Raw genomic sequence first — 24094 nt, 5'->3', positions numbered from 1 at the left:
ATATTACTGTCATCCTTCTGTCTGTTACTGCTATCTCATTTATTTGACTCCTGGCTCAGAGTATTATATATAATATGAAATGGTATATTTAAGTGTTAAATAATATTGCTAAACCTTCATTTGAATACTATATAAAACTTTGTATTACTGCCAAAAATTGGAAAGCTAACAAACATAAAATATAGTTTAGAGAAATGGCACAGCATCACCATCCAGTTCTACGAAGAACGATTTGCAGATGTTGGTATAAAATGCTCTTAAACAGCAGAGGAAAAATTTCTTGAAATGGTGGGGGGCATTTCTTCTTCATTTCCTTTAATGAACTTAGTACAAGAGATATAGAAAAGTGGTTACAAGCTAATAAACAGTAGCCTATTTTGTGTGGGCAAAATAGTTTTAACAGAAAATGATGGTGTGGTGGTTCACACCTGTAATCCCAGCACTTTGTGAGGCCAAGGTGGGAGAATCACCCTGTAGAGATAGGGTCTCAATTTGTTGCCCAGACCAGGAGTTTGAGACCAGCCTGGGCAACAAAGTGAGACCCTATCTCTACAAATAATAAATTAGTAGGGTGTGGTGGCACATGCCTATAGTCCCAACTACTTGGGAGGCTGAGGCAGGAGGATTGCCTAAGCCTAGAAGTTTGCAGCTGCAGTGAGCTATGATGGTGCCACTGCACTCCAGCCTGGGCAACAGAGTGAGACTGTGTCCTAAGGAAAAAAAAAAAAAAAGGAAAGAAAAAGAAAATGGTAAGCAAATGACCTAAAAGCAAGGTGACTGGAAGAGAGCCGTCCCCAACCTTTTTGGTGCCAGGGATCGGTTTCGTGGAAGACAATTTTTCCACAGACACGGGTGTGGGGGATGGTTTTGGGATGATTCAAGCGCATTTCATTTACAGTGCGCTTTATTTCTATTACTATTATATTGTAATATGTAATGAAATATACAACTCACCATAACGTAACATCACTGGGAGCCCTGAGCTCGTTTTCCTGCAACTAGATGGTCCCATCTGGGAGTGATGGAAGACAGTGACAGATCATCAGGCATTACACTCTCCTAACAGGCACGCAACCTAGATCCCTTGCATGTGCAATTCACAAGAGGGTTCATGTTCCTATGAGAATGTAATGCCACCATTGATCTGACAGGAGACAAAGCTCAGATGGTAATGCAAGTGATAGGGAGTGGCTGTAAATATAGACGAAGCTTCGCTTGCTGCTCATCTCCTGCTGTGTGGCACGGTTCCTTACAGGCCATGGACCAGTACCAGTCCATGGTCTGGGGGTTGGGGACCCCTGCTAGAAGAGACTTCAAGCAATTAAGCTCCAGGTCAATTACTAAACTCAGACCCTATTCTACCCTATGTTCCCAGATAGTTTATCTCCATTCACACGTATATCTATCAAAGTAACTGTTGCCCTTAAAGATGACCCTGAAAATTAATATAAAATGACTAAACTATGACTGGGATATTTCAGGAAGTTATGTGATTATAAAGACCTATTAAGACACATAAAGGGGTGAGCACGGTGGCTCATGCCTGTAATCCCAGCACTTTGGGAGGCCGAGATGGTCGGATACCCTGAGGTCAGGAGTTCAAGACCAGCCTGACCAACATGGAGAAACCCCCCTCTCTACTAAAAATACAAAATCAGCCAGGCATGGTGGCACATGCCTGTAATCCCATCTAGTTGGGAGGCTGAGGCAGGAGAATCGCTTGAACCCCAGAGGCAGAGGTTGCAGTGAGCCAAGATCGCACCATTGCATTCCAGCCTGAGCAAGAGCGAAACTCATCTCAAAAAAAAAAAAAAAAAAAAAAAAAGGACACAAAAATGAGGAAAATAAAAACTACGATGAAATTTCCTAATCTAAATGCCTTTAAAAAATGCATAAGCTTATTACTTTAACCAATTTGGTCTATTCTTAACAAATCTTAATTAACAAATTACGAGGAAGGTGGATCACTTGAGGTCAGAAGTTTGAGACCAGCCTGGTAAACGTGGTGAAACCCTGTCTCTACTAAAAACACAAAAATTAGGTGGGCATGGTAGTTCATGCTTGTAAGCCCAGCTACTTGAGAGGCTAAGGTGGGAGGATTGCTTGAACCTAGGAGGCAGAGGTTGTAGTGAGCCAAGATCACACCACTGCAGTCCAGCCTGGGTGACAGAGCAAGACTCTGTCTCAAAAAACAAAACAAATTAGATTTGATTTTTATTAGCTTCCTATTATAAACTAAAAAGCTGTTCATCCCATTTAAATGTGTTAAATATGCTAAAAAATAATTGATAAACCTGTATTTTATAATGACTTATGGTTAGAAAAAGGAGCACCATACACTAACTTCTAACTGAAGAGCTCTAAAGTGGGATTGAAAAGGGTCTGACCCACCTACCGCTGCTGTCACCTGTGCACATAGTGCCAGGAGGTCAACCCACCTGCCTGCTACCAGCACCTGCAAACACCAGAGGTGGGCTTGGAGACAAGCCTGCCATGCCCACCACTGCCACCATCACACATTGTCTAGGGTCCTGAGGACAAGCCCTGCCCACTGCCACTGTCAACTGTGCCTAAGCATCTAAGGGCCTGAGGACTGACTCAACTAGCATGCTGCTGCCATTGTCTGCACACACCATCAGAGGGTCTGATGACACGCCTGTTCCGCCTGCTATTGGTGTCTGTACATGTCATCTGGGGGCTTAAGGATTGTTATGCTCTGCCTATGCCTGCTGGTGCCCACATGCACTATCTAGGGGCCTGAGGAAAGGCATCCCCTGCCGACTGGCACAACTACTAGTGCCTGAGCACTGGCCTGCCTGGAGTCACAGTCCCCAGAAAAGCCTACTACAGCCTTTATTAACAACCACAGTCTAAGCCACTGAGGGACTCAGAGACACAACTAATGCTCATTAAAGCTGAAGAAATCATACGGAGACTATACTACTGCACTCACCCAGAATCAAAGCCAAAGCACCGTATCTAACCAACACTATAGCTACATCTATAGGAAAAAGTCTTTCCTTACAAAAGCCAAGGCATAAAATAGGAAGAAGTAACATCAGATGTACAGATATAAACATAAGAATACAAAAAACATTGAAAAGCAAGAAAACATGACACCTTCAAAGGAAAACAATAATTCTTCAGTAACAGATCCTCCCCCAAAATTTTGAAAAGCCTAATAAAAAAATCAAAATAATGATATTAAAGAAACTCAGTGTGATCTAAGATATATAAGATAACAAAAGTATATAATCCTAGAATGGAAGAACTCAATAAATGAAATAAAAAGCACAACTGAGAGCTTCAACAATACACTAGATCAAGCAGAATAAAGAATCTGTAAACCTGAAGGTATCTTAACCCAGGCAGACAAGAAAGAAAAGAAAAGAAAAGAAATTAAAAAAATGAAGAAAGCCAATGTGACATGTGAGGGCACCATAAAGTGACCAAACGTTTGTGAGATTTTAGAAGGAGAAGAAATGGAGAAAGACAATAGCTGAAAACCCCCTAAGTCTTATAAGAGATGTAGACATCAAATATACCCAAGCAGATCTGACCTAAAAAGGTCTTTCCCAAGGCATGTTACAGTCAAACTGTCAAAACTCAAAGACGAGAGAATTCTAAAAACCATAAGAGAAATGCATCAGGTCACATATAAGGACATTGCCATCAAACAAACAACAGATTTCTCAGAAGAAACTACAGGCCAGAAGAGCCTAGCATGATGTATTTAAAATGCTAAAAGTTAAAAAAAAAAAAGGCTTTATATTAGGTTGGTGCAAAAGTAACTGCGATTTTTGCCATTGTTATTAGATCTAAAGGGAAAGACAGACTCCAATACAATAATAGTTGGGGAATTCAACACCCCACTCTCAACACTGAATGGATCTAAAGAAATTAACAAAGAAACACTAGATTTAAACTGCACTTTAGACTAAATGGATCTAACAGCCAGGTGCAGTGACTCACGCCTGTAATCCCAGCACTTTGGGAGGCCAAAGTGGATGGATCACCTGAGGCCAGGAGTTTGAGACCAGCCTGGGCAACAACCCCATCTCTACTAAAAATACAAAAATTAGCCAGGTGTAGTGGCACACGCCTGTAATCCCAGCTACTCAAGAGGCTAAGGCAGGGGAATTGCTTGAACCCAGGAGACATAGGTTTTACAGTGAGCTGAGATTGCTCACTGTACTCCAGCCTAGGTGACAGAGCAGGACTCTGTCTCTAAAAAAATATAAACAAACAAACAAATAAATGAATGGATCTAACAGACATTTACAAAACATTTCATCCATCAGCTGCAGAATACACATTCTCCAGGATAGACCATCTGTTAGGCCAAAAAACAAGTCCCAATAAATTTTGTAAAAGTATCTTAGATCACAATGAAATAAAACTATAAATCAACAACAAAAGAAATTTTGGGAACTGTACAAATAAATGGAAATTAAACAACACGCTACTGAATGACCATTGGGTCAATTAAAAAATTAAGAAGGAAATAAATTTCTCAAATGCAATGAAAATGAAAACACCATATACCAAAACCTAAGGGATATAGCAAAAGCAGTGTAAGACGGAAGTTTACTGCAATAAACATCTATGGCAAAAAAGTAGGAAGATCTCAAACACTTAACGATGCACCTCAAGGAACTAGAAAAGCAAGAAAAAAACCAACCCTGAAATTAGCAGAAGGAAAGAAATAAGATCAGACCAGAACTAAAAGGAAGAAAGACTAAAAAAGAAAAAAGAAAAAAAAATTACAAAGGATCAACAAAATGAAAAGTTGGTTCTTCAAAAAGACAAAATGAGTAAACTGTTAGGTAGACTAACCAAGAGGAAAAGAAAATCCAAATACACAAAATCATAAATGATAAAAGAGACATTATAACTGAGACCACAGAAATAATAAAGAATCGTTATAGACTATTAGGACCAATGAATGATAGGCTAACAAATTGGAAAACCTAGAGGAAAAAGACAAATTCCTCGACACAGACAACCTACCGATATTGAACCAGTAAGGAAAAGAAAACCTCAACAGATAAATTCTTGGTAATGAGGTTGAATTGGAAACAAAAAGTCTCTCAACAAACAGAAACCAGGTAACTTCATCGCTAAATTCTACCAAACCTATAATGAAGAACTAATACCAATTTTCTCAAAATGGCCCAAAAAACTGAAGAGGATTCTTCCTAACTCATTCAATGAGGCCAGCATCATTTCAATAACAAAACCAGAAAAGACACAACAAAAAAAAGAAAACAAGATTCCAGCAGTCATGATAAACACAGATGCAAAAATCATCCACAAAATACTACCAAACTGAGTCCAACAACACATGAAAAAGATAACACACCATGATCAAATGGGATTTATGCCTGGGAGGCAAGGATGATTCAACATATGCAAATTAATAAATGTGATACAATCAATAGAATGAAGGACAAAAACCATACAATAGTTTCAATAAGTGCGAAAAAAGAACTTCATGAAGTTCAAGATCCTTTCATGATGAAAAAAAAAACAACTCTCAGCGAATTCACATAGAAGGAACATACTTCAATCAATAAAGGCCATATATGACAAACCCACAGCTAATATCATACTGAAAGGGGAAAAGCTGAAAGCCTTTCTTATAAGAACTAGAATAAGACAAGGATACCCCACTTTCAACTACTCAGACCCTTGCTCTGTCGCCCAGGCTGGAGTGCAGTGGCACAATCCCGGCTCACTGCAAGCTCTGCCTCCCAGGTTCACACCATTCTCCTGCCTCAGCCTCCCGAGTAGCTGGGACAGGCGCCCGCCACCACGCCCGGCTAATTTTTTTGTATTTTTAGTAGAGACGGGGTTTCACCGTGTTAGCCAGGATGGTCTCGATCTCCTGACCTCGTGATCCACCCGCCTCGGCCTCCCAAAGTGCTGGGATTACAGGCATGAGCCACTGCACCCAGCCTCAACTACTCTTAATCGACGCAGTACTGGAAGTACTGGAAGTCCTAGACAGACCATCAGGCAAGAGAAAGAAATAAAAGCCATATAAATTGGTAAACAGGAAGTCAAACTGTCCCTCTCTGCAGATGACATGATCTTATATACAGAAAGACCTAGACTCTACCAAAAAACTAATAGAACTGATAAAACAAATTCAATAAAGTTGCAGGACACAAAATTCACATACAGAAATGACTAGCATTTCTATACACCAATAATGAACCAGCTGAAAAAGAAATCAAGAAAGCACTCTCATTTACTATAGCTACTAAAAAAAATTAAATACCTGAGAATAAATCTAACTAAAAAAGTGGAAGACCTCTGTAACTAAAACTACAAAACACTGATGAAAGAAATTCAAGAGGACACCAAAAATTGGAAAGATATCCATGCTCATGGATTGGAAGAGTTAATATTGTTAAAATAGCAATATAGACCAGTTGCGGTGGCTCATGCCTGTGATCCCACCACTCTGGGAGGCCGAGGTGGGTGGATCACCTGAGGTCAGAAATTCAAGACCAGCTTGGCCAACATGGTGAAACCCTGTCTCTACTAAAAATACCAAAAAAAAAAAAACCAAAACAAACAAACAAACAAACAAAAAACTTAGCTGGGCATGGTGGTGCAAGCCTGTAATCCTAGCTACTTGGGAGGCTTAGGCAGGAAAATTGCTTGAACCCAGGAGATGGAGGTTGCAGTGAGCCGAGATCATGCCACTGCACTCCAGCCTGGGCGATGAAGCAAGACTCTGTCTCAAAATAAATAAATAAAAAATAAAACAGCAGTATTACCCAAAGCAATCAAGTAATTCAATGCAATCTTTATTGAAATACCAATGACATGCTTTACAGAAATAAAACAAAATTCTAAAATTCATTTGGAATAACAAAATATTCCAAATAGCCAAACCAATAGTGAGAAAAAGAGAACAAAGCTGGAGGCATCACACTACCTAATTTCAAAAAATAAACTACACAAACCTACAGTAACCAAACAGCATGATATTATTGTAAATACAGATCCCAATGGAACAGAGAACCCAGAAATAAATCCATGTATTTACAGCCAACTCATTTTCAACAAAGGTACCAGGAACAAACATTGGGGAAAAAACACCCCATTCAATAAATGGTGCTGGAAAAATTGGATACCCACATGCACAAGAATAAAACTAGACTCCATCTCTCACCATATACAGAAATCAAGTCAATATGGATAAAAAACCTAAATGTACGACCTGAACGTATAAAACTAGTAGAAGAAAACATAAGGCAAATGCTTTTGGACATTGGTCTAGGCAAAGACTTCAAAAGCATAGGCAACAAAAACAAAAACAGACAAATGGGGCTATTTAAACTATTAAGCTTCTGCACAGTTAATGTTAACAATCAACAGAGTGAGAGACAATGTGGTGAATGGAAGAAAATATTTTCAAAGTGTTCATTAGACTAGGGACTAATATCCAAAATTTACAAGGAAATCAAACAATTCAACAGCAAAAGAACATATCCCATTATAAAGTGGGCAATGATTAGAATAAACATTTCTCAAAAGAAGACATACAAATGGCCAAGAAGTATATTTAAAAATGCTCACCATGAGTACTCATCAGGGAAGTTCAAGTCAAAACCATAATGACATTTCATCCCACCCCAGTTAGAATGACTATTATCAAAATGACAAAAACATAACAAATGCTGGTGAGGATGCAGAGAGAAGGGAACTTTTATATGGAGTTAGTGGGAATATAAACTAGTATAGAGCCATTATGGAAAACAGTGTAGAGGTTTCTCAAAAACTAAAATAAAACTACCATATGAACCAGCAATCTCACTACTGAGTATTCTTCCAAAGGAAAGGAAATCAGTGGGATCCTGCAACCCCATGTTGACCGCAGCATTATTCACAATAGCAAATATATGGAATCAACGTAAGTGTCTACCAGCAGATGAATGAATAAAGAAAATGTGGTATGTGTGCACAATGAAATATTATTCAGCCATAAAAAAGAATGAAATCCTGTCATTTGCAACAACATGAATGGAACTGGGGGTCATTTTGTTAAGTGAAATAAGCCAGGCACAGAAAGTCAAATATCCTATGTTCTCATATATGTGAGACGTTGATGTCACGGAGGTAGAGAGTAGAATGACGATTACCAGAGCTGGGAAGGGTAGCGTAGGAAGGAATAGGGAGAGGGTCAGTTAATGGGTACAAACATACAGTTGGATAGAATGAATAAGCTGCGGTGTTTCATAGTACAGTAGTGTGACTATAGTTAATAATCTATTGTATATTTCAAAATAGCTACAAGAGATGAGTTGAAATGTTCCCAATACAAAGAAATGATAAATATTTGAGGTGAATTTCCTAATTACCCTGATTTGATCATTATTTATTGTATGCATGTATCAAAATATGAAATGTACCTCATAAATATGTACAACTACTATGTATCAATTTAAAAAATGAGTGGGGCCCAGTGGTTCATGCTTGTAATCCCAGCACTTTGGGAAGCTGAGGCAAGAGGATCACTTGAGGCCAGGAGTTTGAGACCAAACTGGGCAACATAACAAGATCCCGTCTCTGGGGGAAAAAAAAAAAAGCCAGGCATGGTGTTATGTGCCTGTAGTCCCAGCTACTCAGGAGGCTGAGGTAGGAGGACTGCTTGAGTCCATGAGTTCAAAGCTGCAGCGAGCTATGACTACACCACTGAACCCTAGCCTGGGGAAGAGAGTGAGACCCTGTCTCAAAAAATAAATACATAAATCAAAAAATTTTAAAATGTAAAAAACAATAAAGAAGCTCTGAAGTATTCCAGTGGATATTCAGTCCCTTCCATACTTCATCCTGCTCCCCAAAAGGTTCTTGTACTAATTATAATTTTTCAAAGTGAAGCCCTTGTGTCACATATAATATTTTTTTCATGTCTTTTTCAATTAACCTAACAAATGTTTTAAACAGGCAACATAATCACAGAGTTAAAACTTTTAAGTTGCAAAATGGCCTTGTTATGGACTGAATGTTTGTGCCCTGCCTCCCAAAATTGGTATGTTGAAATCCCAACCCCCTAGTGTGATGGTATTGGGAGGTAGAGCCTTTGAGAAGTAATTATGTCATAATTTATGAGAGCAGGGCCCTCATGAATGGGATTCACGCCTTTATAAAAGGGACCCCAAGACAACTCCCTCATTCTTTCTGCCATATGAGGCTACAAGGAGATGTCAGCAGTCTCCAACCCAGAAAAACCCTCTCACTAGAATCCAACCCCACTAGCGCACTGATCTCAGACTTCCAGTTTCCAGAACTGTGAGAAATAAACTTCTGTTGTTCATAAGCCAATCAGTCTATCGGGCTTTGTTATAGTGGCCTGAACTAGATAGGTATGTAATGAAAAGTTTCCCTCCTTACTTTTATTCCTAGTTATCTGGTTCCCTTCTCTAAAGGCTTCAAGAAATATTTTATGCATACACAAGCAATATGTATTTATGTAAAGATCAGCCTCATTTCCTCCCATTTTAATACCAAGAGTAGGCAGCATATTACATATTGTTCAGCACCTTGTTTTTTCACTAAATATATCTATTGCAGATTATTCTACACAAAAATACTCTTTATTCCTTTTTATGGCTGAAGGGTATTCCAAAGCAGAAATGTAATATAATATTAACCCCTTACTGACAGTGATTTAGTGTCCTCCTTCATCTTATGTAATGAATGAGTTGCAATGAACAGTCTTGTAAATATGCCATTTCTAAATTCTTCATATAGGTTAGTACTGTTGTTTCAGGTATTATATAACATGATTTGTGAAAAAAAAAGCTGAAAATCTACCTTAGTTTCCATGTTGAGGAGATGAAGTCCTTTTATATTCACTCCTACGTACACAGGGATGACTTTATGATTGCTGGGGCTTGCCTTTGTAAATATCTGTCCTGTGAAAAATGCTGCTCCATAAGTAGGAATTTCCCAGCAATTCTGTAAGAACATGCGCTGAAGGTGATGCATTTCTTTACTGACACCTTCACTTGTACTGAGATTCTAAAAACAAAGTAAATTAAAAATAAGAGATATGAAAGGAAAATGTACCATTGATAATCCAAATAGATCAACTAAGCAGTTTCTAAAATCAAGACTGCCCCAAAGAATAAAATTATGGCACATTACATCAGGATACTTTTTCTCTTGCGATGTTAATATTAAAAAAAAATCGAGGTCTAAAAATATTGTCTACGCTATTGGGTTTTAATTGCTTCACGGGCATGGATAGTGTATTATTTCAAATTTTTATGTTTAGTCCTTACCACCGTATTCGGCATGCAGAAGGTATTCAGTAAAAGATTATATATTACTAAAAATAAAAATACCTTGCTACTTTCAATTTCAAGCATTGTGAACTAGAAGATACATTTTTAATTTCAGAACTATAAATTTAATCTACCTATGTTTAAAATATTAATAACACTAACAAAGTTTCAACTAGCCTATAAAGCATCTTCATTTCTATTAAACAGCTTACCTTGTATTCATGAAGTATGCGATTTGTCCAGTGAGGTGCCTTACTTTTCAGTTTGGTAACAGGTACGATGGATTTTAGATTTTCTTCACTGTAAGCACACATACCAACATCCTTTAAATAAATCATCTTTAGTAGCTAAAGTATAGTAATCATTCTGTTACAAATGGCTTTCAGTAACATAATTTTTAAGCTGAAAAATACTTTGCTGTAAAATATCAGAGAACTCTAAAAATGTTAAGCAAAAAGCCACAAATCTCATATTATCAATTTAGATAAATGTTTCTTCTTTCAATAACCAGAAACTATTTTTGAAAATTGAAAACCACAATAACCAAATTCAGATATGCTTAAAACCTCAGTATTTTCTCTCAAAGACTGAACATCAAACCAGTTTTTATGGTGGGATTCTTAAGTACATCTGTCTTATAAAAGTTTTTACTACTTATTCAAGTCAGGTTTTAGTGAACTTATTTAAGCATAAAAAAAGATAAAATATAAAGTGTATCAAACTATAGTCAAATATAAGAAAAGTACATTTGGAGAATGTAACTTTAAGAATGCTTTACTATAATGTTTTCTTTTCTCATTCTACATCTTATCTTATTTAATTCCAAACCAATGTAACATATAAATATTTTCTAATAACATTTTTAAACTTTCTTGGTTAAACAGAATCTTGACCATAGCACAAGACCATGCATAATATTACTTACTTTAGGAAACCTTGCTTGTGTTTTTTACTCTCATAATTTCCATAGACTATTTGCAAAAGCAGACTTGCCAATGTTATCAACTTAGCATCAGGAGCTGTATAAAAGCCCTTCAATAAATTATATCTAGCTTCATCAAAGAGAATAAGAATAGCTAGCGGGTCTTCAATCTTAAGAGAAAAAAGTATAATTTGGTTATAGGCTACAATTTCTTTTTACAAATGAACAATTTAATATGGCAAAAGCAAAAACTACACATTTGTATATAAATGAGCTGTTAAGCAAAGGTTGGCAAACATTTTTTTGTTAAGGCCCAGGGAGTAGTATTTTAAGCTTTGGAAGCTATATAATTGCTGTTGCAACTAATCAACTCTGGCACTGTAGCACAAAGAAAGCCACAGGTGATACATCAACAAATGGGTATAGCAGTGTTCTAATAAAACTTTATGTAGGAACACTGAAATACGAATTTCAAACAATTTCGCATGATAGGAAATACTGTTCTTTTGATTTTTTTAACAATCAAAAAACAAAAAAAATTAGCTTGTGAGGTATACAAAAACTGACAAAATATGGCTATAAGCTATAGTTTGCTAACTTGGTTGTCTAAGAATATCATCAGTTTATAAATATGGATAATTTTTAGCAAAATTTTACCTAAATTTTTGTATTACTGAAACATTTTTCTATTAACTGTGCTTCAAACAATACAGCAGTGGACTTCAAAGAAGATAAAAGGAAGTATCTTAATTTCCAAAGGACAAATGCATTTTTAAAAAGTCTGTTGTAAGACATTTTAAATTTTGACTAAAAAGACTATGTACTTTCAAATATTAATAATATTCAAGAAGAGTAAATGTTTGTTTTGTTTTTTGAGATAGGGTCTTGCTCTGCCAGCCACGCTGGAGTGCAGTGGCGTGAACATGGCCTACTGCAGCCTCGACCTCCTGGGCTCAAGCTATCTACCTGCCTCAGCCTCCCGAGTAGCTGGGACAAGAGGTGTGCACCACCACACCTGGCTAATTTTTAAATTTTTTGAAGACAGAAGGTCTTGCCATGTTGCCTAGGCTGGGCTCAAGCAATGCTCTCACCCTAGCCTCCCAAAGTGTTGGGATTACAGGTGTTAGCCACTGTGCCTAGCCTAGATCTTTTTTTTTTTTTTTTTAATTTTAAAAACTTTAAAGTTTATCCAATAAGATTAATAAAGATTGAGAACTCCTGGCCTACAGAATGCATTCCTACTTGTACACAGTCACCAGTTATAAAGTTTCTGAATAAATACTTAAAGTATTTCCAAATACAATTCACAATGATCCCAAGCTTGAATAAAAATGATTTTTGCGGCCAGGCGCAGTGGCTCATGCCTGCAATCCTAGCACTTCGGGAGGCTGAGGCGGGCGGATCATGAGGCCAGGAGATTGAGACCATCCTGGCTAACACGGTGAAACCCCGTCTCTACTAAAAATACAAAAAATTAGCCAGGCGTGGTGGTGGGCACCTGTAGTCCCAGCTACTGGGGAGGCTGAGGCAGGAGAATGGTGTGAACCTGGGAGGCAGTGCTTGCAGTGAGCCGAAATTGCGCCACTGCACTCCAGCCTGGGTGACAGAGAGAGACTCTGTCTAAAAAAATAAAAAAAAAAAATTATTTTTACAACATTACCTGAAATAATACTATTTTTCTATCTCAAAACACTGTATGCAATAGTAAAAAAACATTTCATGGGAAAAAAATGAAGGGGATTGTTTTAGATTAAAAGAGACTAAAGAGACATCCAAATATAAAGCATGAGCCTTGACTAGATCCTGGGGCGGGGAGGTATAAAAGTATTTTGGAACAACTGGGAAAAATCTGAATTTGAATCAGATATTATGTAATTATGGAATTATTAATTTTATTAGGTTGGAAATGTTATTGTGATAGGTAGAGATGTCCTTATTCTTAGAAGATGCATGCCAAAATATGTAGGAATGACACCTGCAACTCACTTTAAAATTATTCACAAAGAAAGTAAATACAGTAAAGCAAATTGTTAACAACTAGTGATCTAACGAATGGTAAATGGTGTAAACTGTATTACTTTTTAATATGCCTATGGCTTTTCAAATTTCTCAAAATAAAATGGAAAAAGACTGAATGAAAGCATGTTTTCTAATAAAAACTGACATCGTATATTTGAAGAATATGAGTAGATAATAACAGTTACAATTCCCAATACCATGTTCAAGGAGTTTTAGTCTCCATTTTTTTCATTTCTAATGAAATCAGGATGTTTTCATCCTAAAAGGATGATGCTAAACAATATGTGTAATTCTGTTTTTCAGATGGTACAAACAGGAATTTCTTAATTATATAATAAGTGAAAGAATACAACTGCTTTACCAGATTATCATGACATTCTGGTTTACCATAAGAACTTACTAAACCTTGCTTCCTTTTTACTTGAGTCTCCTTTATTTTAAAATTATGCAATTTATTTATCATCCAAGTATTATCATTAGTGCTCCTTTTCTCTACCAGTGAACTATTAAAATATTACTTGGGATGAGAAGGCAGACTGAGTATACTTAGATTATGTGCAGATTTTATAGATATCATACCTTTTTTTAAGTTATAGGGTAAAACAGATATAACATTTGTCATTTGAACCATTTTTAAGTGTGAGATTCAGTGGCATTAATTATGTTCACAACATTGTGCTACCATCACTACTATCTAGTTCCATGTAGTTTATATCACCCCAAAGAGAAAGTCTGTTAACTGGTAAGAACTTCCCTCCCCTCCCCCAGCCCAGCACCTCTGATAACCTCCAATCTATTTTTCCCCTTTATGCCTTTGCCTATTCTAGATTACTAAAGTAGAATTAAATATTTGTTCTTTTGTGTCTGGCTTATTCAGTATGTTTTCAAGGTTCACTCATGTTGTCACATATATCACAACTTCATTCCTTAATTACTCTATTTGTACGTATAGACCACATTTTGTTTGTCCACTCATCTGTTAATGGACACTTAGGGTGCCTCTACCTTTTTGGTTATTATGAATAATGCTGCAGTGACATAAAAATATGTTTGAATTCTTGTTTTCAATTATTTCAGGCATATATCTAGGAGTGGAATTGCTGGATCATATGGTAATTCCAGTTTTAGATTTTTGAAGAACCACTGTTTTCCACAGTGGCTGCACAATTTTACATTCCCACCTACAATGTACCAGGGTTCCAATTTCTCTACATTTTTACCAACTCATTATTTTCTGTTTTGTTTTTTATAGTCATCCTAGTGGGTGTGGTTTCTCATTGAGGTTTTAATTTGCTTTTCCCTAATAACTAATGATGTTGAACATCTTTTCATGTGCTTGTTCGCTATTTATATATTCAAGTCCTTCGACCTATTTTATTTACAGACAGGGTCTTGCTCTTTCATCCAGCCTAGAGTGCAGTGGATGATCATAACTAACTGTAACCCTGAACTCCTGGGTTCAAGTGATCCTCCCGTCTCACTCTCGAGTAGCTAGGACTACAGGTGTGTGCCACCATGCCAGGCTATTTAAAACAAACAAAAAAAGAAACTTTTTTGTAGAGACAGGGTCTCACTATGCAGCCAGGCTGGTCTCAAATTCCTGGCCTCAAGTGAGCCTCCCACCTCATCCTTCCAAAGCACTGGGATTACGGAAGTGAATCAGCACACCTGGCCTACTTTTTTTTTTTTTTGAGACAGTCTTGCTCTATTACCCAGGCTAGTGTGCAGTCATGCGACATTGGCCCATTGTAACCACTCCCTCCCAGACTCAAGCGACCCTCCCACCTCTGTCTCCTGAGTAGCTGGTACTACAGGTGTGTGCCATCATGCCTGGCTTATTTTTTAAGTTTTTTATAGAGATGAAGTCTCACTATGTTGCCCAGGCAGGTCTCAAATTCCTGGGCTCCCATGATCCTCCCATCTCAGCCTCCCAAAGTGCTAGGATTACAGGAGTGAGCTACTGCACCGAACCCTGACCATTTTTAATCGGGTTGTTGGCCTTTTTATTGTTGAGTTGTAGGAGTTCTTTGTATATTCTGGATAGTAAACCCTTATCTATGATTTCCTAATATTTTCTCCCATTCTGTTGCTTTTCACTTTCTTAATGTCCTTTAATGCACAAAAGTTTCTGATTTTGATGAAGTTTAACTTACCCAATATTTCTTTTGTTGTTCATGCTTTTGTTGTCATATCTGACTCCACTGCCTAATCCCAAGGTCATGAAGATTTATCCCTATGTTTTCTTCTATGAGTTTAATGGTTTTAGCACTTATATTTAGGTCACTGATGCATTTTATTATTATCGTATTTGAGACAGAGTCTCACTTTGTCACCCAGGCTGGAGTACAGTGGCACGATCTTGGCTCACTGCAACCTCCGCCTCCCGGGTTCATGCAATTCTCGTGCCTCAACCTCCTGAGTAGCTGCAACTACAAAGGTGTACCACTACAGCTGGCTAATTTTTTGTATTTTTAGTAGAGATGGGGTTTTGCCATGTTGGCCAGGCTGGTCTAGAACTCCTGTCCTCAAGTGATCCATCCGCCTCGGCCTCCCAAAGTGCTGGGATTACAGTTGTGAGCTACCACGCCCAGCCATTTTAACTTTTTATATGGCATGAGGTTGGGGTCCAATTTCCTGCTTTTGCAATGTGAACTTACAGTTATACTAGCACCATCTGTTGAAGAGACTATTCTTTCTCCATTAGATGAACCTGGCAGCCTTGTCAAAAATCTACTGGCTGTACATGTATGGGTTTATTTCTGAAAACTCAATTCTGTTCCATTGGTCTGTATGTTTATCCTTATGCTAGAATACCACAATGCTTTTGATTACTTAGCTTTGTGCTGTGCTTTGAAATTGAGTAATGTCAGTCTCTCAACTTGATTCTGCTTTATTCAAGATTGCTTTGGCTATTGAGGCCGCTTGCAATTAATGTGGATTTGAGGACTGTCTGTTCCACTTTAACAAAAAAGGCTATTGGAATATTGTTAGGGATTGCATTAAATCTGTAGATCACTTTGCTAGTAGTGACATCTTAATGACACTAACTATTCCTATCATTGAACACAGAGATGTCTTTCCAGTTATTAGGTCTTATTTTTCAGCAATGTTTTAGTTTTAGTGTACAAGTCTTGAACTTCTTCTGTTAAATTTATTCCTGGGTATTATATTTTTAGATGCTACTTTAATGGACTTCTTAATCTCTTTCTTGTATTATTCTTTGCTGGTGTATAGACAACAGATTTTGTGTGTTGAGCTTATATCTTGAAACTTCGTTGAATTAATTTATTAGCTCTAGTGTTCTTGTGGATTCTTTGGGAATTCCTATGTATACGTCATTTGCCAAAAACTAAGGTCCTGATTATTGGTGAAAGTGGGTATCTTAATTTTGTACCTTATCTTAGGAGGACAGTTTTCAGTCTTTTACCGTTGAATATGATGTTAGCTGTGGGTTTTTTGTGAACACCCTTTATCATGCTGAGAAGTTCGCTTGAATTCCTAGTTTTCTGAGAGTTTTTTAAATCATGAAAGGGTGTTGGATTTTGTCATATGCCTTTCTGGATCTCGTGTTTTCTTCCTTCTCTTTCATTCTATTAATATGATTCTAACACATTTTTAACAAATAATGAAGCCCTTAGTTTTTGGTAAATTTCATAGCAATTTTTACGTGACTCCTAGTGTATCTGGCTGAAAGGATCAATTCTATCTTTGGCTTGATAATATAAAAGCAGCAATATACATAGTTATGTATAAAATGTTAAACAAGTTTGGACATGGCTGTTGAAATTTTCTTGTGCTAAAATTTGTTTAACTGTGTTTGTTTAATATTCCCTGAGAATAAAGAATTGAGAAATGTATTCTATTTTTTTCTTCACTAACACTGTAAGACCATGAAACAATTTCACCATATTTAGATTATCATGCCTAATTTAAGCTGTTATAATCAATCTCTCCCTTGTCCATTCATCCTTCCTTTTTTTTTTTTTTTTTTTTCTGAGATGGAGTCTCGTTCTGTCATCCAGGCTGGAGTGCGGTAGCACGATCTCGGCTCACTGCAACCTCCGCCTCCCAGGTTCAAGCAATTCTCTGCCTCGGCCTCCCAAGTAGCTAAGTTTACAGGTGGCCACCACCATGCCTGGCTAATTTTTGTATTTTTAGTAGAGACGGGGTTTCACCATCTTGGCCAGGCAAGTCTTAAATTCCTGACCTCGTGATCCACCCGCCTTGGCTTCCCAAAGTGCTGGGATTACCGGCATGAGTCACTGTGCCTGGCCCATTCATCCTTCTTGTGGCATTATGTCACTTCTTCCTCTCTAAAATCCACAGTAGTTCAAATAGAAATATACTTGTCTGGACAGACTTCTTTTTATCAAATGTAAATACTATTCTCATTTTTTACTATGTACAGAGTTCCCTGTTTGAGTTAAGATGAGCTACTTAGGCTAGGCACGGTGGCTCACGCTTGTAATTCCAGCACTTTGGGAGGCCAAGGTTGGCAGATCACTTGAAGCCAAGGGTTCAAGACCAGCCTGGCCAACATGGCAAAACCCTGTCTCTGCTAAAAATACAAAAAAAGTTAGCTGGGTGTGGTGGCACACGTCTATAATCCTAACTACTTGGGGGAGGTTGAGGCACGAGAACTGCTTAAACCTGGGAGGTGGAGATTGTAGAGAGCTGAGATTGTGCCACTCCAGCCTGGGAGACAGAGCAAGACTCAGTCTCAAAAAAAAAAAAGAAAAAAAAAAATGAGCCACTTATGGACTGTTAAGAATGACTTTCGCATTGTTCCCTTTGCAAGTATACCAGGATGTTTTTTCTGTTCTCTCCCACACCAGTGTTTCTCTTTCTTCCTTCAAAATGTATACAACTGATTAACCCTTTATTAAGTTTATCCTTGACAGTGTACTTCCTAACTAGTCTAAACAATTTTTTTCCAGTATAATTTGGCTCCACATCTGATTGCTAATTTTCTTTAGGATAGCCTCCCTATTTCTTTTGTATTCTTAAGACAATGGGAGTGGAAATGAAAAATCCCAACCAAGGGCTTTGTAAGTAGATCAACCGAAATTCCACCAATTATTACAGGGACGTAAGGATCGATATAAGGATGTAAGGGTCGATATAAGGATGTAAGCACAATTTCTGCCTCTAGTACTTACAATAGAAACTCAATAGATTTTGTGCATTTAAATAACTGTACATAAGATTTCAAGCAAACCTGTTTTTCAACCTCCAAAGGAAGTCTCACATCTCTTCTTAGAAAAAGCTGAGATGTTTCCCTTTGAGGATCCAGATTAGTCAATTCAGCAAGTATTTCTGGCCAGTCACGAACATGTTGCAAGGGTTTATGATATGGTTTGAGTTGAAGGCCTGAAAAACATCTTTCCTTTTATAAATGATAATGTAAAAAACTCAATTATATCAATGCATAGAAACTCTGTATTAAACTATCTGCACTTCTGTACTGAATACTCATAAATTAAATTTAAATCTAAAATTAACATTTTAATCAATATTACTACCCAATTTGTGGTTAACTGCTTATTATCAAGAACATAAGAATTATTAAAAATAATTCTTACATAAAATTTATCAAACGTATATGAAATCCTTAATTCCATTATAGCCTATTTAATTATGACATAAGTAGAATTCCTAGTTAAAAAGATACAACTAAGCCATTAAATATCCAATCATATCCATCAATTAAATTCTGTATGTATGTGTAATACTTTGAAGAACAAATATATAGTGTCATTAGGTTGATTTTAAATAAAAAGGTTGATTTTAAATAGAAAACTCATGCCGGGCGCGGTGGCTCAAGCCTGTAATCCCAGCACTTTGGGAGGCCGAGGCGGGCGGATCACGAGGTCAGGAGATCGAGACCATCCTGGCTAACACGGTGAAACCCCGTCTCTACTAAAAATACAAAAAGAAATTAGCCGGGAGTGGTGGCGGGTGCCTGTAGTCCCAGCTACTCGGGAGGCTGAGGCAGGAGAATGGCGTGAACCCGGGAGGCGGAGCTTGCAGTGAGCCGAGATCGCGCCACTGCACTCCAGTCTGGGCGACAGAGCGAGACTCCATCTCAAAAAAAAAAAAAAAAAAAAAAAAAAAAAAGAACATTTGTATTATTTCAAAACGAGCACAAAGAATAAAGGCAAGTTGCATGAGCACAACATTTAACGGCATTCAAATCAAATGCTATTGCCATAGAAGAAAAGTTTTCTTTTTTAATTATTAAAAAATGCTTTGAATGAAGCAGGGAAGGGGGTGGGCAGGGACTTACCTCTATATTTATATAAAAGAGAAGAACATTGTATTTATTCAAAATTTAAGAGTCAAGAATAAAAAGAAGTTATATTTTTTACCAACCCACTCCCAAAAAGGAATAATGAGGTTTACTAAAACATAACAAAAACTTTCTTACTGAGGTTTTCTGAACAAATCCATATAGTGAAATATTGCTGAGTTTCTTGAGAGAGACGCATTCCTTCCATTATCTGCTGCACTGTGGTATTATTTCCATGCTTCAATTCAACAGAACGATATGACCCATCCATTCTGTATATTCGAACTTTTTCATACTACAAGAAATGATAACTTACATAAGCAGCTTAAAAAATTATACATCACAATCTAACAAGATACTTTCCTTCAACTTCATGTGCTTTATTATAGATTTCTAACATGAAAAATATCAGAAACACTGTTACAAGTGAGAATCTGTTGGTGATATTTTAAAAACATTTTACTGGCCAGGCACGGTGGCTCACGCCTGTAATCCCAGCACTTTGGGAGGCCGAGGCGGGTGGATCATGAGGTCAGGAGATAGAGACCATCTTGGCTAATACAGTGAAATCCCGTCTCTACTAAAAACACACACACACACACAAAATCAGCCGTGCATGGTGGTGGATGCCTGTAGTCCCAGCTACTCAGAAGGCTGAGGCGGGAGAATGGCGTGAACCCCAGGAGGCGGAGCTTGCAGTGAGCTGAGATCGTGCCACTGCACTCCAGCCTGGGCAACAGAGCGAGACTCCATCTCAAAAAACAAAAAACAAAACATTTTACTTCCATTAGTTGTATTTTCTAAAATATTTTCTTATGGATGTTCCAGAAATAAGTTTGGGAAACTAAGGAGAATGACTTAAAAAAATACTCAAAGTCAAATTCTTTTGACAGGATGTTTTAGCACCTTTAATGTACAATGTAAATATCATACAAGAGACACAAACTTGGTTACTGAATTTAGTGTTAGCTGAGTACTTCATGAGTCTAGTGGGTCACAAATAATACAAAAGAAATGTATACCACCAATAACTTGTCCTAAGAGGAATTTGTGATGGAACACTTTGCAGGTAAAAGTTATCAATGAACTTTGAGCCAGTTTCCTTTCCCCAGTTTAGAAAACTGCACAGAGTAGTAGCTTTCTCAATGGATTTTTATTGTTATAGGAAGTAACTGATGTCCCCAAATAACTTTCAGGTCAGTGCACTTTGGATAAAAGAACTTCAACTCTCCTACCTTATTCATTCACAATATAAAGACTATATCAGGGATAAAAATGAGTTAAAACTACATAGTTAGAAAATAAATTGCAATGAAGTATAACATAAGGGTACCTGTACTGCTTGTCTATTTCCTTGACTCTGTCTTATGCTCTTGGAGTAAGTGTTTTGACAAAATGCGTAAGTGTGCGGTATGCGTGTAACATTAAAGGCAGAGACCATATATTCCTTATAATTTTCAGCATTTTGTCATGTTAAATCCACAGAGATACTCAACAAATACTTATTGTATAGTTGTTGGTTAATGCCTGGAGAGGCTTAGGTAAATGGGTTATATCTGTTAGTATAAACCCTTTATCCTTTGTTGGTATAAATCTTTTTATTTCAAACAGTTTTTAAACTAATGATAGCCAGGAGTGGTGGCACATGTCTGCAGTCCCAGCTACTCAAGAGGCCAAGATGGGAGGACTGCCCAAGCCTAGAAGGTTGAGGTTGCAGTGCATTATGATTGTCTGTGAATAGCCACTGTACTCCAGCCTGGGCAACATAGTGAGACCCTGTCTCATAAAAATAAAAATAATTAAATTAATGATTTTTATAATCATTATAACTCTTAGGCATAATTGAGTTTCTTCTCATTGTTAACCTTCTGTATTTTAATGTCACTACAATTACAAATTAAGCTTTATGCCTCTAAATACAATTATTATTTTAATAGCTATATGTGCTAGCATTCGATTTATGAGTTTATTTCCAGTTGTAATTAGATGGAAAGGCCAGGTTGAGTTAGCAGAATAAAAAAGCTTGGAAACACCTATTTTACTTTTATGAGGAGGAAAATGAGTCTGTTATATATAAACTAACTTGCTGAGACTAAATGAATGAATGATGTGCAACACTTATATTTAAAAATACAAAACGTTGCTTAAAAGGCCTAAGTAGAGGGATATACATCAATGAATAGATTAAAATTATGTGTAATCAGGCCAGGCGTGGTGGCTCACATCTGTAATCCCAGCACTTTGGGAGGCCGAGGCAGGCAGATCACGAGATCAGGTGATCGAGACCATCCTGGCTAACATAGTGAAACCCCATCTCTACTAAAATTACAAAAAATTAGCCAGGCGTAGTGGCAGGCGCCTGTAGTCCCAGCTACTTGGGAGGCTGAGGAGAACTGCTTGAACCCAGGAAGTAAAGGTTGCAGGGAGCCAAAATCACGCCATTGCATTCCAGTCTGGGTGACTCCATCTCAAAAAAAAAAAAAAAAAAAAAAAAAACGTAATCAACATATCAAGTGATGAAATTATATGAAAAATTTAAGAGTTCTGAAAGTTTTATTTACTTATTTTTGCAAGTCTTATTTTGTTATGCAAGAATAAACATCCAAATGTTAGGGATAATAACAAATGTGATACCTATCCAGTCTACAATGAACTTTTTTTGTTTGTTTGTTTGAGACGGAGTCTTGCTCTGTTGCCCAGGCTGGAGTGCAGTGGCACAATCTTGGCTCACTGCAACCTCTGCCTCCTGGGTTCAAGCAATTCTCCTGTCTCAGCCTTCTGAGTAGCTGGGACTACAGACGCATGCCACCATGCCCAGCTGATTTTTGTATTTTTCATAGAGATGGGGTTTTACCACGTTGGCCAGGATGGTCTTAATCTCTTGACCTTGTGATCCACCTGCCTCAGCCTCCCAAAGTGCTGGGATTACAGGCGTGAGCCACCATGCCCGCACCACAATGAGGTTTTATAGCAGTAAAGACGCCATCTAATCGTTTGTCTTTCCACTCTTGCCACAGATCCTCAAATTTAAATCTTATTAATTTAAATACTATGCTTGGTTCTAACTATGAAGATAATTCTTACTGGCTTGTTAATGGCTTCCTTCAACAATTTTGCAGCTTCTTCCCAGTTATTTTGTTTGTTTTCTTCACAAATATTTAATGGAGATCTTCCTTGCTGGTCTGTTATATGCTAGAAATGTGGATGGGGAGGGGACAAAAAGGCATTACATATTATGGTATTCTAAAGGAAAATGTCATCCAATTAATCAAAGTTTCATAAAAAAGAGACTCTTGTCAAGTACTAAGTAAATATTAACCACACTTAGTATGTATTATGTTTAGAATAAACAAGAGTTGCCAAGATAAAAGACTCAAAGCACTAATCAATGTGATTACTATTTTTTAAAAGTTCTGATAAAGACATAACAAAGGTTTTGTTAATACTATTTTCCTCTTTATGATATACTTTTTATGAATTTCTTTTATGAAATTCTGGAAAATCTTTTTCCTTTTTCAAGATGTTTTTGGAGAAATACAATACAAAATGAAAAGAGGTTAAATTCTACATACATTCTGAAAACAGACTGTGGTGATGGTTGTACAATAATGTAAATGTACTTAATGCCTAAAAATGGTTAATGTAAAATTTAGGCATAAATTTTAGATTTAAAAAATCTAAAAAAATCTAAAAAAAAAGTACGTTCAAAAGCACAACTCATATATTCCATTACTTATTCTACAAAGCACAACTCATATATTCTGTTACTTATTCTATAAAGTAATGGAACTTATTTTTATTTTTCAGATGAACTCTCAAGCATACAATTGAACATTTTAGTGTCATTACTTGTTATTCACTGCTTGAATATTACTTTTAAAAACCTGGAAAACAACTTACTCTATCAATTTCTGGATGGTTTAGGAGAATCTGTACTATTTCAGCATGTCCTCCTCCAGCAGCAAAATGAAGAGGAGAACTAAGTTGTCCATTTAAAAGGTTCGGATTGCACTTTCCTTTCTCTAACAATATGCGAGTGGCCTCAACCTTTCCATACCTGTATGAAAAAACAAACAAAAAACAACAACAAAAAAAACTTACCTAAAAAAGTCATCTGAAATGTTTTTAAAAATCCAAATTTTAGATGATATCTCAAAAAAATCTAAGAATTTTCTAGGACAGAGAGCAAAGGATTATTAAGATACTGACATAATGTTTTCAATGATTAGGGGTTTCTTATTAATTATTCTGGTTTAATTAAACTGTTTCTATTTCTGATAAACTGGAAGAAAATATAACCTCAAATACAAGATAGAGCAGATGACAGAGAAACATCCCATGTGAAGTACAAAAGTTAGATAAAATTTTTAGCCAAATATAGTTTCAGAAACAGAAAATAACTTAGTAAGAATGCTTTTCACTTAGGCCTGGCTGTCTACAAAATAGGCCCAAAGACGTAATTCTATATATAGTTGCTATATTAGACAATGTGAGAGAGACAAAGATATATAAACTATGTGGTCTCTACCCTGAATGGTTTACAGTGTAATTTGAGGCAAA

At 37.0% G+C, this 24094-nt stretch overlaps 1 protein-coding gene across 44 annotated transcripts in view; it reads right to left on the bottom strand.

The window, feature by feature from the left end:
- The window catches only part of KRIT1 (KRIT1 ankyrin repeat containing), a 46994-nt gene that overhangs the window by 3526 nt on the left and 19374 nt on the right, over nt 1-24094 (bottom strand). For 38 of the 44 annotated variants that reach the window (XM_065541028.1, XM_074035548.1, XM_074035539.1 and 35 more), the window contains 7 exons: nt 23435-23591; nt 22619-22726; nt 19673-19829; nt 18464-18615; nt 11230-11396; nt 10517-10604; nt 9832-10038 (listed from right to left, as the gene is read on the bottom strand). In XM_065541028.1, coding sequence (XP_065397100.1) covers nt 9832-10038; nt 10517-10604; nt 11230-11396; nt 18464-18615; nt 19673-19829; nt 22619-22726; nt 23435-23591 — 1036 coding nt within the window. Of the gene's footprint in view, nt 1-9831; nt 10039-10516; nt 10605-11229; nt 11397-18463; nt 18632-19672; nt 19830-22618; nt 22727-23434; nt 23592-24094 lie in introns of all 44 variants that reach the window. The other 6 variants (XR_012432688.1, XR_012432687.1, XR_012432690.1 and 3 more) reach the window with 1 other exon arrangement.

Source organism: Macaca fascicularis, chromosome 3, assembly GCF_037993035.2.
Source record: "Macaca fascicularis isolate 582-1 chromosome 3, T2T-MFA8v1.1".
NCBI classification, from domain to species: Eukaryota; Metazoa; Chordata; class Mammalia; order Primates; family Cercopithecidae; genus Macaca; species Macaca fascicularis.
The sequence above is the reverse complement of the archived record's forward strand: the minus strand, read 5'-3'. Positions and strand labels throughout refer to the sequence as shown.